Source organism: Coffea arabica, chromosome 11c (assembly GCF_036785885.1).
Source record: "Coffea arabica cultivar ET-39 chromosome 11c, Coffea Arabica ET-39 HiFi, whole genome shotgun sequence".
Lineage (NCBI taxonomy): Eukaryota > Viridiplantae > Streptophyta > Magnoliopsida > Gentianales > Rubiaceae > Coffea > Coffea arabica.
Genome location: NC_092330.1, coordinates 41,828,259 through 41,843,741, shown reverse-complemented (window position 1 = coordinate 41,843,741; position 15,483 = coordinate 41,828,259). Strand labels below are relative to the sequence as shown.

Below are 15,483 nucleotides of genomic sequence, written 5' to 3'. Positions count from 1 at the left end.
GTTGGGTGGTATGGGGGAGGGAGTGTAAGGAAGAGGTCTTGGATTCGAATCCTCCTGTTTACACTAAAAAAAAAAAGAACATACTAGAAGATGTTTTCAGTAAATTTGGAACATACTACAGGCGGGATGCATGCATTTCGGAAAACAATTTCAGTAAGTTTGGAAGGGAAGTTGTTTTCCATAAGATGAGTGAAAATATTTTACATAGGAAAATGTTTTCAGTAACTTTTGTGCAACCAAACACAGAAAATTAGGAAAATATTTTTCTGGAAAACATTTTCACCCGAAACAAACGGACCCTAAAGCTAATCCATTTTTCGCAAGTATACTACAGTCTCACTAAATATGATTTTTTTGAAAAGAAAAGGTGACCAAAAGGAGATTTCAAATTTGTTTAGCGCAGAATACAACACACTTTCAGCAATATGAGGGGACCATATTTGCAATTATAGTGCCCTTTGTTGGGCCTACTACTAGGTGAGCATGGGCTAGAATGAGTAGGCCAAGTCGACCCGAATGAATCACCAAATCAACTAGGATCCAACAAACTGGGGCAACCGGCCAAGTTCCGCAGGAGAGTAGAGAGGCAAGAGCAAAATGGCGTTGAGGCTGTCGATGCTAAGAAATGCGGCGGGGGGCAACGTCGCCGGCAGCTTAGGCCTCCGGAGGTTGGTCCACACCGTTGCCCAACCAGCACCCCTTCACGGTGCTATGGACAACTTCACCACCACATCCCCGCCGTTGGTTCTCCCCGAGTCCGGTAACACCTCCACTGAAAAGAGCATCGGTTTTCAGTTTCCGGGCTTCTCTTTCATCGACTGTTCCATGGAGCTCATGGCTGTCCCTAAAAAGAAGGTAAATGGGATATTAGGCTTCTACTGTATTTTGTGGTTTCTATGTCATTAATTGTCCAGTATTTTTGTCAGTTTCACGATTAATTATCTGCCTGTAATCTTGTGAATAGCCTAACTTGCATCGTGGAAACTGTAAAACCGTGTTCTATTATAAGAAGGAAGAGAAAAGACAAAAGAAGGCTCTTAACTTGTTGGCTAACAACTATAAGGAAGTAGGTTGAACTTCATTCCTCAGCGGACTTGTAAGATGGGAATGGCCTCTTCCTTTATTGGGGAATGAGGATAGATTATAGGATTTAGTGTTGGGAGGAATAAACTTCATCGTGGGGAGGAAGAAAAATTCATGTTATTGACTGAAGTGCAATGGGATTTTATTGCTAGCTTTTGGAATTTCGGGGTTGAGTTGAATTTTATGTTATATTACACAATTTTGAGGAGTTTAAAGAATTACAGTTTTAAAGGGGGGCCCCGGGGGGGGGGTGTTGTAGACGGGCATTTGAAGAAGAAGCATGGTCTGAAAGGGATTTTCAATCTCTGAATATGTTTTCACATACATGTGAGGAGCAACTAACCTTATAAATTAGTACCACGAGAAGAGTAGTTGTTTGGAGGCCATCAATGGCAGACGTATTATGATTTTTTTCATGAATACTATCAAGCAAGAGCCAAGATGGATTTTGTAGGCTTCACGATCTTGTAATATCTCCTTTTAGTTCATGGATTATTGGGAGTTGTCTTCTTTTGACTTTCTTTTATGATGACTAAAATAGCTAAAGACCACTCTGATATCATATTCCACTTCTGATATAATGTCTATGGTAGGGCTGCAAACGAGTCGAGTCGAGTGGAATTTTGGCCTAATCGAGCCAAGTTTGACTTAATTTTATCGAATTCGAACTCGAGCTCGACGAGCTGACAATTGTGAAGCTCGAGCTGAGCTCGAGCTCGAAAAAATAAAAATAATTATTTTATTTTTAAAAAATAAATAAAATAATATTTTTCTTAATAAATAATAAAATATTAAGGATATTTATGTAAATTTACTATTAAAATAAAAAATAAAAAATAAAAAGAGCTAATGAGCTTAATATTTTGAACTCGAGCTCGTCGAGTCAAACTCGAGTTCGAGCTCAACTTTGACTCGACGAGCTCGAGCTTGAGCTTGAATCGAGCCAGCTCGCAAGCGGCTCAATTCGTTTGCACCCCTAGTCTATGGGGAAGGTGGGTCTATAATATATCTTTCAGGATCAATAAAATAGCAGAAGTATCAGTTAAATGTGACAAGATTGCTGAAACACAATTGGAACCAGCTTCTTTCTTACAAAGGTTTATCACTAGAAACTTTTATTTGTCATCTGTTTAACTTTTATGGCAACAGAAAGCTGGAATTGGTCTTGAGAACTATAGATGAAAAACTAGCAAAATTTCGAGCATCTACATGTGTGTTATATGTCATAACTAGGAGAATTGACATATTGAGTGCATCTGAGTAGCTCAAGAGATTTGGTTATCATGCAGGTCTCTCCACACAAGAGAGGAATAAGAAATGGACCAAAGGCTCTGAAACCTGTGCCAGTAATCGTGCGTTGCAAGTAAGGGTTTTTCTGATGAAGTTAAAAATTATCTGTGCTCCATACAAGTTTATACTATGAGTTACTGCTGTCTGGTAAATTTAATCAGTTCAAAGAGCAGATTTGTGGAGTCTATTGATATATACTCAACTGCGTGGTTCATCTCCCTTGCAATGAAATTCTGTAGATATAGTTGAGCTTAATCTTTTGAGAGAGTGAGCCATCATTAAAATATGATGTTCCTAATCCTGTATTTCAGATTATTGGTTTTGCCTTATTGTGGTTGATCAAATGCTGTATATCTTTGAAGGGAACAATGAAATACATGTCAAAAAAGGACCTTAGGTGAAATAGCAACATGTGGATGTACACACCCTGTCTCTTAAGATGATTCGTACACCTAATCACAGAACGTCTCAGTTGTGAGGAATGAGTTATATCTCAGAAAAGATATGACATTGACCTAACCCCCCCCCCCCCCCCCCCCGGGCGGGGGGACCCAATTATATTTGTTATCTAGCTGGCAGTCCCCTCCCTGGGACCCAATTATATTTGCTATTTTGCTGGACTTGTAGTTACATACCAGAGGAGATTCTCTATGTTAAATATTCCTGGACTGGAATTCAGCATTCAAATTCAATCTGCTAACTTGTGATTGCTGAATAAGAAAAAGAAATAAAGAGAATATGGATACTTACATACATATTGCATGATTCTCTTAATATGTGCTAGGCATCCTTCTGCAAGTGCATATGTGGAAATTTAACTGGTGGGTGTACCTTTTTCCAATTTTGGAAAACGTCAAGAATATTAACACTTTTATCTCATCTAATAATGGTAGAAACTGTGTTACCTGCTTGGTCATAATGATTGATGTCTACGTAATAGTACACTAATGCTGTAAGTTCTTTTTTGTTGCTCATTTGAACACATATCAGGCGCCATGGTGTGTGCTAGGTGCTTAATTTTGGATTTTGCAGCAAACTGATATTCATGTTACTTTTGTGAGACAGTTTCAAATGCTCAGGGGCTTCAAAACTTCTGGCTGTTTGTTCCCTTTAACCGGTGTGGATGATGAGTCATTTGAGTATTAGTTTGGCATGCTTTTGTTTTATAATATTTCTCTTGTTCCAAATTGTGGCAGAAACTGTTGCCTCATATGCGATTTTTCCTCTGTGCTGGAGTGTGTATGTGGAAACCTTGAATGGGGAAGTTGAGTAGTGTTTTAATAACTCACTGGTTCTTGACTGAACTTAAAATGCACTTCTGCAGGGTATGTGGTCGAGTCAAACTACCACATTTCTTCTGTTGCAGTGGAATAAAGCCAAGCCCTGGTGAACAAAATTGATCAGCTAAGTGAGAGTTTTAGTTTGCGGATCTCTAGAGCATGATCAATATCCATGGTTCTGTTCATCTTTCATGCGTTTCCCGTGAAAGGCCACAAGATTTTGTACAAGATCTTCTCTTTTTCATGTAATCTTAGGTTAAGATCACGTTTGTCAATGTTAACTAGAATTCTGCTGCTAATATGAAGCACTGATGTTAGCATTCAGTATAGACGACTCCCATGATTTGTACAAACATTCTAGTTCTACATTTCGATACTGAATAGAGACTTCAGGGAAGGGTAATAAGTCGTAATACTGAGGGAGTGCTTGGTTGGAGGGTATAGGAATCAAGAATTGGATTGAATCCCAAAATTGTTGCTTGGCTAATGGGTATAGGTTTTGAAATCTTGGAATGATTCATGAAAAATCAGTCACTCTCCATACCCAAGTAGATTGGAGGGTTTTGATGAATCCCACATTTGATTCCAAAATCTTTTAAAAAAAAATTATTTTTGGGATTTTTTTAAAATATATACTGGCTCTGTTTCTATATATTAATATTATTTATTTATATATATAATATTTTTTATTTCAATTTTGTTTTATAATATGTATATTAATATGTATATATTAATATACATATTATAAAAAAATTGAAATATATATTTATAAATATTTATACTTATATATGAATATATATATATTTATTTCAATTGATATAATATATCTAATATACATATTAATATTAATATAATTTATATATATAATAAAATATAAATATTAATTGAAATATACATATTATAAAACAAAATTGAAATAAATATATTTATATATTTATAAAAATATATATAAATAAATTTATAAAGATATATAAATATATTTTAAACAAAAATATTTATATATAAATATATATTATTTATTTCATTTGATATAATATAATAATATACATAATTGAAATATACATATTAATATTACTATAATTTATATATATAATATACATAATTGAAATATACATATTAATATATATTAATATACATATTATAAAACAAAATTGAAATAAATATATTTATATATTTATAAAAATATATATAAATAAATTTATAAAGATATATAAATATATTTTAAACAAAAATATTTATATATAAATATATATTATTTATTTCATTTGATATAATATAATAATATACATAATTGAAATATACATATTAATATTACTATAATTTATATATATAATATACATAATTGAAATATACATATTAATATATATTAATATACATATTATAAAACAAAATTGAAATAAATATATTTATAAATTTATATAAATATATAAATAAATATATTTATATATTTATATAAATATAAATATAAATAAATGTACAAATATAAATATAAATAAATTAATAAATATATATAAATATATTTTAAACAAAAATATTTATATATAAATATATATTATTTATTTCAATTGATATAATATATATAATATACATAATTGAAATATACATATTAATATTACTATAATTTATATATATAATATACATAATTGAAATATACAAATTAATATATATTAATATACATATTATAAAACAAAATTGAAATAAATATATTTATAAATTTATATAAATATATATAAATAAATATATTTATATATTTATATAAATATATATATATATAAATATTTATAAATATATTTTAAACAGAAAATTAATATTTATATATGAATATATATATGGTGGATGGGTATGTGGGATAAGCATTTGAACGAGAAAGAAGAAAGATATGAAAAGAAAAAAGAAATTAAAGGTAAAAAATTGATTATTAAATTTGATACCCATTCCTTACCAATATTTACCAAGCACCCCCATTTGTAATCATACCTTTGTCCAAAACCCATACTAATTTTTTGTAAATGATTCCAATTACAATTCCGATTCCTAAACGTGAACCAAGCGGCCCCTGAGACTTTATCATTCGTGTCGTAACAAAATTCTTGCTTATAGTTATCGCAGTTTTGAAGACAAGTGGTGGCCTTTTATTGTCCTAAAGGTGATAAAAAGGAGAAATTGATGGGATGTTGTCTTGAAGACGGCCAGGATGGGATGTTGGATAATGGATGTAGCTTGTCTTGACTAAATTCTCCAACTCGAAGGTAGCTCGTTTGTCATTGGTCTGCTAAGCCATGCCAGCACCACAGGTCTGCACAGGAAGAGTTCTTCTTGGAGATTAAGTTCCTTTTCTTTTTTTTTTTTTTGAAGCAAGAGAAAAAGTGCCTTCAGATTCATTCTGACATACTGTATTTTGAAGGCAGGCGTATGAAGAATGAATGAGAACTCCAAATCCTCGACCAATCGACTAACTACATCGTAAAAATCAAAATGAAGAACACTGGAAAAATGGGACAAATCTGATATGGTGGTACTAGTATGGTAACAATGAACGGAAAAAAAAAAAAAAGATAAAGAACACGTTTATATATATATTCAAGGAAACACCTTTGAATTTGTTGCACGTAGGATTCGAACTTTACACCTGACAGTGAAAATGTGAACCTTAAACTTGATAGAAGAAAAGTTTCTAAATCGTCCCTAATCATTGAACATCGAACCCACAGGATTTTGGTTAAGTAAAAGTACACGTGTCACGTGATGGTGAGTTTATACGTTCGATAATGTCTCTAGAGTCGCCAAATCGAAGCTCGAATCAGGTGTTCAGTGATCACTCCCAAACCTTCTAGGACTTGGTGGTGCAGGAGCCAAGGGTCGACCTGCTTTTCACAAAAAAAAAGTTATAATATATGACGATTTTCATTGGTCATTTTTTATGAAATTTTTATTCACATCGAGTCCCCTTCTCTTTCTCTTAGATTAAACTAGATTAGATTATAAGAATCCTATCATTGTGATAAAAAAAAAAAAAAATAGGGCCACTTCTAAAAGAATAGGCAAAAACCTATCACATTTCAGAAATCAAAATTTCAAATATTCGTAAGGTTGTGATCGCATTTTATGCTACCTTTTACGATGGTCTTAACACCACCAAATTCCCCCACCCTAACCAACTGAGAAGTTGAAGCAGTGGCAAAGCAGCGCAAGAAACTGGGGAGGGAGGGGTTTAGAAACATCTCATGCATTCACATTCTGGGTTCTAAAACCGTTTTCTGCTCTGCTCTGCGCTTCTCAGCTCTCTCCGCGACTGAGGCACTTTCTCTCTCTAGGCTTTTCTATTCAGTACACAGTTTCTCTCTCTCTCTCTCACACACGCACTAAAAGCAGGCTAAAACACTCATTTTCGAGTAGTGCTGTGCGTGATAGTAGAATAGTTTTAATAATTATTGTGAAAGCTGTAATAAATCATGGGGATAAATGAAAATCTCATGCATGCACCGCCCGAGATATAGTGCTTGCTTCTGAATTTGGATTGCGCGATTGAAGCTTTCGAATGCGTTTATATATATATATATATATATATATATATATATATATATATATATATATATATATATATATATATATATATATATATATATATTTTGCTGTTGATTTGATTTGTTATCTATTTTCTTCTGTCCAAAAATTCGAGCTACATTTAGCTTAAGAGAAAGGATTGATGAGTTTGGGTAATGTTAAGTTGTATACGCTAAAATGTAGTTTGGAATGCTATTACGAATCTGTTACGCGATTTTTTTTTTAAAGTTAAGTTGGCTGGTTTTCCCTTAGGTTGTAGTGTTTGAAATTTTACTAGCAGTGTTAGAAGAAGAGGTGAAGAAAATAAAGGAAATTATGTTTGGTTAAATCATTATGTAATTCTTGTTGGTTAAGAAGTATTGATAGGGATTATATAGTCATGGAAGTGAACCAGTCAAACTAATCTCAGCCAGCCAACCCCCCAGGCTGACTTCTGGAGTTCATCTGGTTATAGCAATAGGCTAATGATTAATTCTGTACTGAGCTACGGATGTGAATTCACGGTGGTGTTATTGTTTGAACATAAATAAAATTTTTTTGTTAATAGACAACTAGAGTTCCTTGTCATTTGGAAGAAAGAGAAGTCGTTCAGGGTGACAAGTGGTCTTGAAATTCTGGAAAAGCATAAGGTTTCCTCTCCACTTTGAGATGTAGTTACTGGCTAGATTTATTTCATGTGCATTTTGACCATGTTCAGATACACATGCTTGATCGATTGATTTTCTGTACTATAATTAGTTGACAATTAATTGCGATGATTCTACAGTGTTTGTCAATTTCCTTCTCCTGTTGCATACTACAATTTGTTTCCAACCCAACTCATGTTGCATGGTGGAGAAACGGCACTTAATTTCACTTTTCTCTTGTATTTTGTAGAAATATGTATACATGATTGTGTAGAAAGGAGGTACAACCACATTGTCTGCAGTACAATGCAGAAATGAAGTTTGGCAAGGCATTTAAAAAACAAAAGGTCCCTGAGTGGACAGAAGCCTATGTTGACTATAACGGACTCAAACATGTATTGCAAGAGATCCGTCGACTCAAACAAAGTAAGCAACCTCCAACTCCATTAAGATCTGCTCAAAAGAGAAACTCTAGTGGTCTAAATCTACAAGCTAGAAACAGTTATGGCATGGGGGATATAGAAGACCAAGCTATAGCTGTAAATACTGTTAAACAGCAGAACTCTAGAAAGTTATACAACACAGAGTTTCTTTTGTCCCCTGAAGAAGGAGGAGAGAATGAGAAAACATTCTTTAGAAAACTTGATGAGGAGCTCAACAAGGTCAATACCTTTTATAAGGACAAGGTGGAAGAAGTGATAAATGAAGCATCTTTGCTCAATAAACAGATGGATGCATTGATTGCTTTCCGAACTAAGGTGATGAATCCACATCGTGGTACATCAAGCTCTCCAAAAGGCATCCCTACAGATGTCAAAAATTCAGCAGTCTCAAAAACTAGTTCCCCTAGTAGAGCTGCAGGTAAGTGCATAAATTACATTACGGCTTTGTCCCCTAAATCAGAAAGTGAGCACAGCTTGAACGATTTGAGATGCAATATGCATCTGAGTGAGCTAAATACAGTACAAAGACTACTACGTGTGGCATCTGAATTGAACTGAAAACTAGTTTGTGAATGAATTTCAAGAACTGGAATTTCTACGCTGATGTGTTCGAAATATGCAGAAGAGATAATGACAGAAAGGTGTTATTCAACACTGATTGTTCTTTTAAAGAGATTGAAATTGTACCATCTGTGATATTAACCAGGAAAGCTTGAAATTTACTTGTTAGTTTGTGGGCGTGGTATCTCATTGATTGTAAGTATTGCCATGTGACACAGCAAGTGCTAAATTCTTAGGATTGTTAAACTGGAACAACAGAAATAACTAGTTTTTTCAAGGCCAAAACACAACATACAGCGCTGATGGCTTCTTCATATTTCCGTTGCAGAAATTTGATAATGTGGTTTCAATACGCTTATGATTGTGGAACTGAATGAATTAGTGCAGGTCATGTATAACCTTGTTTACAATGATCCACGTGTTGTCAATTGCTTCAGAACCCATTCTGGAAATTATGTTCTCATACTTCTTAATTTGCCTTCATACAGAACAAGTGTGAGAAATGGCAGACTTAGAGTTGAAATTTGTAATACTGCAAAAATTGACTGTTCAAGCAGTGAGGCAATGCTGATTCATAAGCATTACCGTCTCTTTTATTGATTTTCATAACTGCTCTGAGGTTTTACATTAACATGCCAATATACAGCAACGGAGCAAACTGATTTAGAATCTCCAGTAGAACTACAGCATCTGAACAATGGCAAAGTCACTGGGAGTTCTTTAAGGGAGGATGCAAATGTCAGAGAAAATGAAACACATTCTTTAGATATCCTTGATAGAGTGAAGATTACTAATCCATTAGAAAGTCCAATATCAACTATTAGAGGCTTCTTGATGGATGAGAAAGAAAAGGGCTTGAGTTTCAACAAAGATGAGCTAAAGAAAGTTGAGGAAAGACTAAAAAATATTTTTTCTGAGTACTATAAGAAGCTTCAACTTCTCAAAAACTACAGGTCAGGAATGTTAACTTTCTGTTGTATTTAATTGAATTCTTAAAACAGTTTTTGCTTCACTTTCAAATAATGAATTTGTTGTTCATTTCATGGACGATGTCACAGTTTCATGAACCTCTCGGCATTTTCCAAGATTTTAAAAAAGTATGAAAAGGTATGACACTAATCTCCAAGCTTTGCAGATTGGAACCTTCCAATATGTTGTTAAATGAAGAATCTTCATTTGAAAGCCAATTCTGGAAGTTCTATGATTGGTAAAGTGGAAGCAGAAATTGTCATCTAACCTTTTCCTGTGTGCAGATTACATCAAGGAATGCAGCGAGACCATACATGAGAATGGTGGATAGTTCTTACCTTGGGAGTTGTGATGAGGTTTGTTTATTCTGCTACTCGTTTATAACCATATAACAGGTTGATATCATGTTTTGTATAATTTCAATATTGAGTTAATGCGTCTAAGACATGATAGAGTGAATTCTTAAATGTACATAAGAGACTGATACCGATCTTCAAATCAAGGAGCACACATATATTTGCTCTCTTATTTTGAGAGTTCCTCTTTTAGAAGATTGAATTGGGTTGAAAGATGCGATTAAGGTCCACATTGTTGTGTTCTTTGTTTCTTAACAATGGTTAATTCTCAAGTTTCAAGAATGTGGTCTTTGAAAGTAATTACAATAATGCTATTTGTATTCCTTACTTTATGCTGTCTCAGGTTAGTGGGCTCTTGGATAGGGTGGAGGCAACCTTTATCAAGCACTTTGCAAAGTCTAACCGCAGAGAGGGCATGAAGTTATTGAGGCCAAAACAGAAAACCGAAAAGCACTGCATAACATTCTTTTCAGGTGAAGAAAGATTGTTGCCAGAATAGGCTGCTTCAAACTTGAAAAGTAGCTTGTAACATTCAACTCTTCTTAATAAGGGAATCTTTATTTTGGTTTAGCTGGTAATCCAATTTGATCTTTCCAGGCTTCTTTTCTGGTTTCACGATCGCACTTCTAATTGCAGTTATATTACTACTAGAAGCTAAAAGATTAATAGATGAAAAGGATGGAAACTTGTACATAAACAGCATTTTGCCACTTTACAGGTAACAGAGAACTTCCCTCTTCCTTTGTTTGAGTATGTGATTCGTTTCTTAGGAGTTCACTTTTCTATTCTGTCTTTAGTTCCTCTATCCTGAATACAAAATCTTCTTGCAGTTTCCATGCCTATCTTGTTCTACATACGCTCTTGTATGCTGCAAACATATATTTGTGGAGGCGCTACAGGATCAACTATCCTTTTATATTTGGTTTCAAACAGGGAACTGAATTAGGTTATCAGGAAGTATTTCTCCTTGGGAATGGACTTGCAATGCTTGCTCTTGCCACTTTCCTGGTACATTTGCACATACAGATGGACTCAGGAGCTCAAGATCACCAGAAATATGCCAAATTCATGCCTTTAGGCCTGATCACTGTGAGATCCAATTATCAACCAAATGTTGATCAACTACTGCTACATTAATTCCATTTATGGGCTGAAGTATTTTGTTGATAATATAGGTTATATTCATCATTATGTTCTGTCCTTTCAACATTGTCTATCATTCAAGTCGTGTATTCCTAAGGAAAAGCATATTTCGCTGTATCTGTGCTCCTCTTTATAAGGTAATTTTGCCTGGAAAATTTTGTATATGAACATAATTATAGAGGTATACATATTTATGACTACGTTCTTTTCTGAATTCTGCATTCATGCAGGTCACTCTTCCAGATTTTTTTTTGGCAGACCAACTCACTAGCCAGGTCTAGATCTTACTTATGCTTCAGGGGGTTTTTGTTTGTGATACTTTGCTCCTATTTTTATGTTTTGTATTTTGTTCAATTGCAGATACAGGCGATGAGGAGCATTGAGTACTATATTTGCTACTACGCTTATGGGACTTCTAAGGGACAAAATAAGTGTACTACTCGTGATGTCTATGCCGTTTTCTACTTCATTATTGGAGTCATACCATACTGGCTTCGCTTCCTTCAGGTCTCACTCAATTCATTCTCCTCATTGAGTTTTTAACTCCACAAACATTCATGCTTTATGATCCATCAAAAGATTTTAACAGCAATATGGCTTTGAGCATGATGTAATGAATCATCTTGGTGACACGTCGTTCTTTCTTTTTATTTCATTAGTTTTACCTATCTCATGTTCACCAATTATATTCACCAAGATGTAACCCACTTACAGGTATAAAACAGAGAAACCTCTGACATTGATAATGCAGGAAATAGATTTTGGACTAACAAATCCATGGTACTTCTGTTTGGCCTTGTTGTATATATGTGGCTAACTAATATAAACTGCTTTTCTTCTGATAGTTATTCCGCTAGCTCATTCTTAGTATCCAGAACTTTAATGCAAATCTTTTCTAGTTCTTTGTTAATATAATTGTCAAGATAAGGGCTCTAAGAAATTGCACAAGAAAGTTCAATAAATTGTTGATGCGTCTAAGCCTTCATAAATAGTTGATCCTCTCATTTTCTACTCGCTTGTACAGTATAAGGAACTACGTAGTAATTACTGAAAAAGAAATGGAGAGGCCTGTGATTGACAAAGGCAAGTGAAACAATAAATTGTTAATGAAGAGCATCAAGACCTGTGTTCACAGTCCTGCAGTTAAAAACTTATGCAACCTGTTTCCTAGAATCTTTTATTGTACTCTTCATGTTTGGTAATTTTTAGGACTTCACAACTGAGATATCCAAAATACTTCACTTGTGCTCCTTCTGAACCCAAAAAAGAGCTGATATCTACTTACTGCGCGCTTGTTGGTTCTTTATTTAGCAATAACATTGCTTTTTTGGCCAACTGGAACAATCATAGGCTCCATGTGACTTTGTAGTGTGTCCGACGACTGTTGGAAGAGAGAGATTACTGTCACGGATGTAATGCTGTGAGATATTTCTCAACAATTATTGCAGTTGTCATCCGAACTGCTTTTGAACTGAGGAAGGGTTTGACATGGAAGATATTGGCCATTGCGAGCTCAGCAATTGCAACTATCATGAACACGTACTGGGATATTGTAGTGGATTGGGGACTTCTTCACAAGAAATCAAACAACTTTCTTTTGAGAGATAAGCTTGTTCTTTCCCACAAGAGTGTGTACTTTTCAGCTATGGTAATGTGAAAAGCATCTTCTCGCAATTTATTGGGTTTCTTGTAGAGTAAGATGTCTGTTGTGTTATGTGTTGTGTTTTTCTTATCAGGTATTGGATGTTCTTCTAAGATTTGCTTGGGTACAACTGGTATTCCCCTTTGATTTGCATTCCCTCAGTGGAAATGCAATTTTAATCACATTTTCTAGCCTGGAAATCCTTCGGCGTGGGATGTGGAACTTTTTCAGGTAAATTCTCCTTATTTACTTGCAATTTAACCATGGTGCCTTTTGGCAGTGCCAGTCTCCCAAGCCATAGATTTAATCGGGCACTTGGCTCAACCAAGACATTTCCATATCATTGCGTCTGCTTCTGTACTTCAATCCATGCATTCATTAGCTACTTTAACATGACCTTATTTCCTTGCTTGGAGTAACGACTGGAAACAATCTTGTCGTTGTACTTTCACAGAACCATAGAGAAAAAAAGGCGACTTTAACACGAAATCTTTTTTACTCCATCAGGTTGGAGAATGAGCATTTAAACAATGTTGGAAAGTACAGAGCATTCAAGTCGGTCCCACTGCCTTTCAATTACAATGACGAGAATGATGATGAGACTGATGACAAGGATGATTAAACATCTATGGCTTTTATATGACTTCTGGCTGGCTATGAAACTATCCAATGATACTCTTCCGTCAAAGAAGTGGTGCCGCAAATGGATTGTTATCGCCTGTCAGCTCAATGATCATTCTTTTATTTTTTAACAAGTGTCAAAGAGACAATAACAGAGGCATTTTACCACTTTGTTTTGATCTAGATTCGTGGTGAATGTGATTTAGTTCAGAGTTGCCTGTTTTTGGTCCGCCCGGCAACAAATTACCGTCAAAACTTCTGCTCATTCAAATGCTACTAGTCGCATTCGGCAAGGAACTGGCAGATGGGACCTAACTATCGTTGCATCCTTCCTCTTTTGTTGCAGAGCGGAAAAGAAGAAGATGAAGACGTTGAGCCAACTTTGGGACTCCATGATAGAGTAGTCATTTGTGTGGCAAATGTAGATTGACCCTAGCAAGTGTCATTTGAAAATGTCCAGTACTGATAATGATACTAATTGTCAAATTCGCATGCTTTTCATGACACTTCTGGATCATATATATAGGTTTTATCTAGTAAAAACAGACCTTCAAGTTCAAATACAACTACCAATTGTTCAATCACCAAAAAAAATACCCCAAAAAACAGGAAAATTGGGGCCCAAATTGGAAGTGTACAGGTAAAGCTGAGAACCTTATTATCTTTATTTTATAGGAAAAGGGCTAAGAAGCTAATAGAATCCAATCCATCCATAATAAAACTTAAAAAAGTAATCAGCACTCAAATCAAAATAAGTAGGTTTTAAAGTTTCCTTTTGGTTGTGGACTTGCATAGTTGCATGGACTGGCTTTGTCTCCAAGTAAGCGCCCAAACGTTATACTTGTGAGTTCTTCTCGAGTCGAGTCCTCAGAAAAGAAAGTACTAAATCGTTTGTAACAGGCTCTTCAAAAAACAACTTCCATGCCAACCAATTTGGCCTCCACCTCTGCCATGTCATCCCCAACTTCCCAAGAAACCCACAATCAATGATGGAGCCAAGGGGGCAGAGGGGCCATGACCCCTCCTAAGTTTTGAAAATTTTAATTCATAATATGTAAATATGTGTGTAAAATAAAATTGACCCCCCCTAAATTTTTACAATTTTAATTTATATTATGAGAGTTGATATATATATATATATATATATATATATATATATATATGAATTACTCATCTTTGAATGGAACGGCTTGCAAGCTTTAATTTGTCATGAATGTCCATATGCCTATTACATTTATTGTTTGGCTCATGGATTTCAACTTGCTAATGTTGCAGTTTCTAGAGAAGTAGCTTCTGTTCACCAATTCTTCTCCAATTTAGTTTTCATTATCAACATTGTTACTGCATCTAGCAAACGTAATGATGAATTAAAGGAGGCTCAAGCAATTGAAGTTGCTACTAAGATTGTTAACGGTGAACTTGAAACTGAAAGGGGGCTTAATCAAATTGGCACTTTAAAACGAGCTGGAGATACTCGTTGGGGTTCTCATTTGGATTTTATTTCTAGTTTACTGAAAATGTTCAATGCTACTTGTGTGATTTTAAGTAACAGCAGTAGATGGAGGTTCATACACTCAATGTGGAGATGCAAATTTTGCTTTGAATCAGTTATTATCCTTTAAGTTTGTTTTCACTTTGCATCTGATGAAAGACATTATGGAAATTACTCATCTTCTTTGTATAGCATTGCAACGTAAATCTCAAGATATTTTAAATACAATGCATCTTGTCTCAAGCACAACAAAACTACTGAAGAATTTTCGAAATTCGGGATGGAATGATTTCTTGGTGAAAGTTAAATTATTTTGTGAGCAACATCCAATTGATATCCCATGTATGAATGCTCAATATATTGCAAGACGTGGTAGATCTCGAAATCATCATGATGAGATTAGTGTGGAGCAT

The 15,483-nt window shown here is 34.5% G+C and overlaps 2 protein-coding genes across 3 annotated transcripts; both read left to right on the top strand.

The window, feature by feature from the left end:
• The first annotated feature begins 507 nt into the window (after positions 1-507).
• On the top strand, positions 508-4,066 carry LOC113715694 (uncharacterized). The gene is made up of 3 exons (XM_027239981.2): positions 508-855; positions 2,373-2,446; positions 3,698-4,066. The coding sequence occupies exons 1-3, from the start codon at positions 598-600 to the stop codon at positions 3,771-3,773; spliced, it is 408 nt and encodes a 135-aa protein (XP_027095782.1). The 5' UTR covers positions 508-597; the 3' UTR covers positions 3,774-4,066.
• Positions 4,067-6,500: 2,434 nt separating this feature from the next.
• On the top strand, positions 6,501-14,103 carry LOC140004045 (phosphate transporter PHO1 homolog 10-like). Of its 2 annotated transcripts, XM_072069926.1 has the most exons (14): positions 6,501-6,950; positions 8,094-8,704; positions 9,494-9,800; positions 9,906-9,954; positions 10,101-10,172; positions 10,516-10,645; positions 10,770-10,890; positions 11,003-11,261; positions 11,348-11,452; positions 11,546-11,590; positions 11,676-11,822; positions 12,685-12,963; positions 13,052-13,188; positions 13,465-14,103. In XM_072069926.1, the coding sequence occupies exons 2-14, from the start codon at positions 8,158-8,160 to the stop codon at positions 13,577-13,579; spliced, it is 2,313 nt and encodes a 770-aa protein (XP_071926027.1). In that variant the 5' UTR covers positions 6,501-6,950; positions 8,094-8,157; the 3' UTR covers positions 13,580-14,103. The 2 variants fall into 2 exon arrangements, with proteins under 2 accessions (XP_071926027.1, XP_071926028.1); XM_072069927.1 differs by lacking the exon at positions 6,501-6,950 and having other exon boundaries at positions 7,332-8,749; positions 9,554-9,800.
• The last annotated feature ends 1,380 nt before the right edge of the window (positions 14,104-15,483 follow it).

Coding starts and splice junctions, on each gene's coding strand:
- LOC113715694 (XM_027239981.2), top strand. CDS start 598: ATGGCGTTGAGGCTGTCGATGCTAAGAAATGCGGCGGGGGGCAACGTC. Junction 856..2,372: donor TGGCTGTCCCTAAAAAGAAG/GTAAATGGGATA, acceptor GTTATCATGCAG/GTCTCTCCACACAAGAGAGG. Junction 2,447..3,697: donor CCAGTAATCGTGCGTTGCAA/GTAAGGGTTTTT, acceptor GCACTTCTGCAG/GGTATGTGGTCGAGTCAAAC.
- LOC140004045 (XM_072069926.1), top strand. CDS start 8,158: ATGAAGTTTGGCAAGGCATTTAAAAAACAAAAGGTCCCTGAGTGGACA. Junction 8,705..9,493: donor TTCCCCTAGTAGAGCTGCAG/GTAAGTGCATAA, acceptor GCCAATATACAG/CAACGGAGCAAACTGATTTA. Junction 11,262..11,347: donor TGCCTTTAGGCCTGATCACT/GTGAGATCCAAT, acceptor TTGATAATATAG/GTTATATTCATCATTATGTT.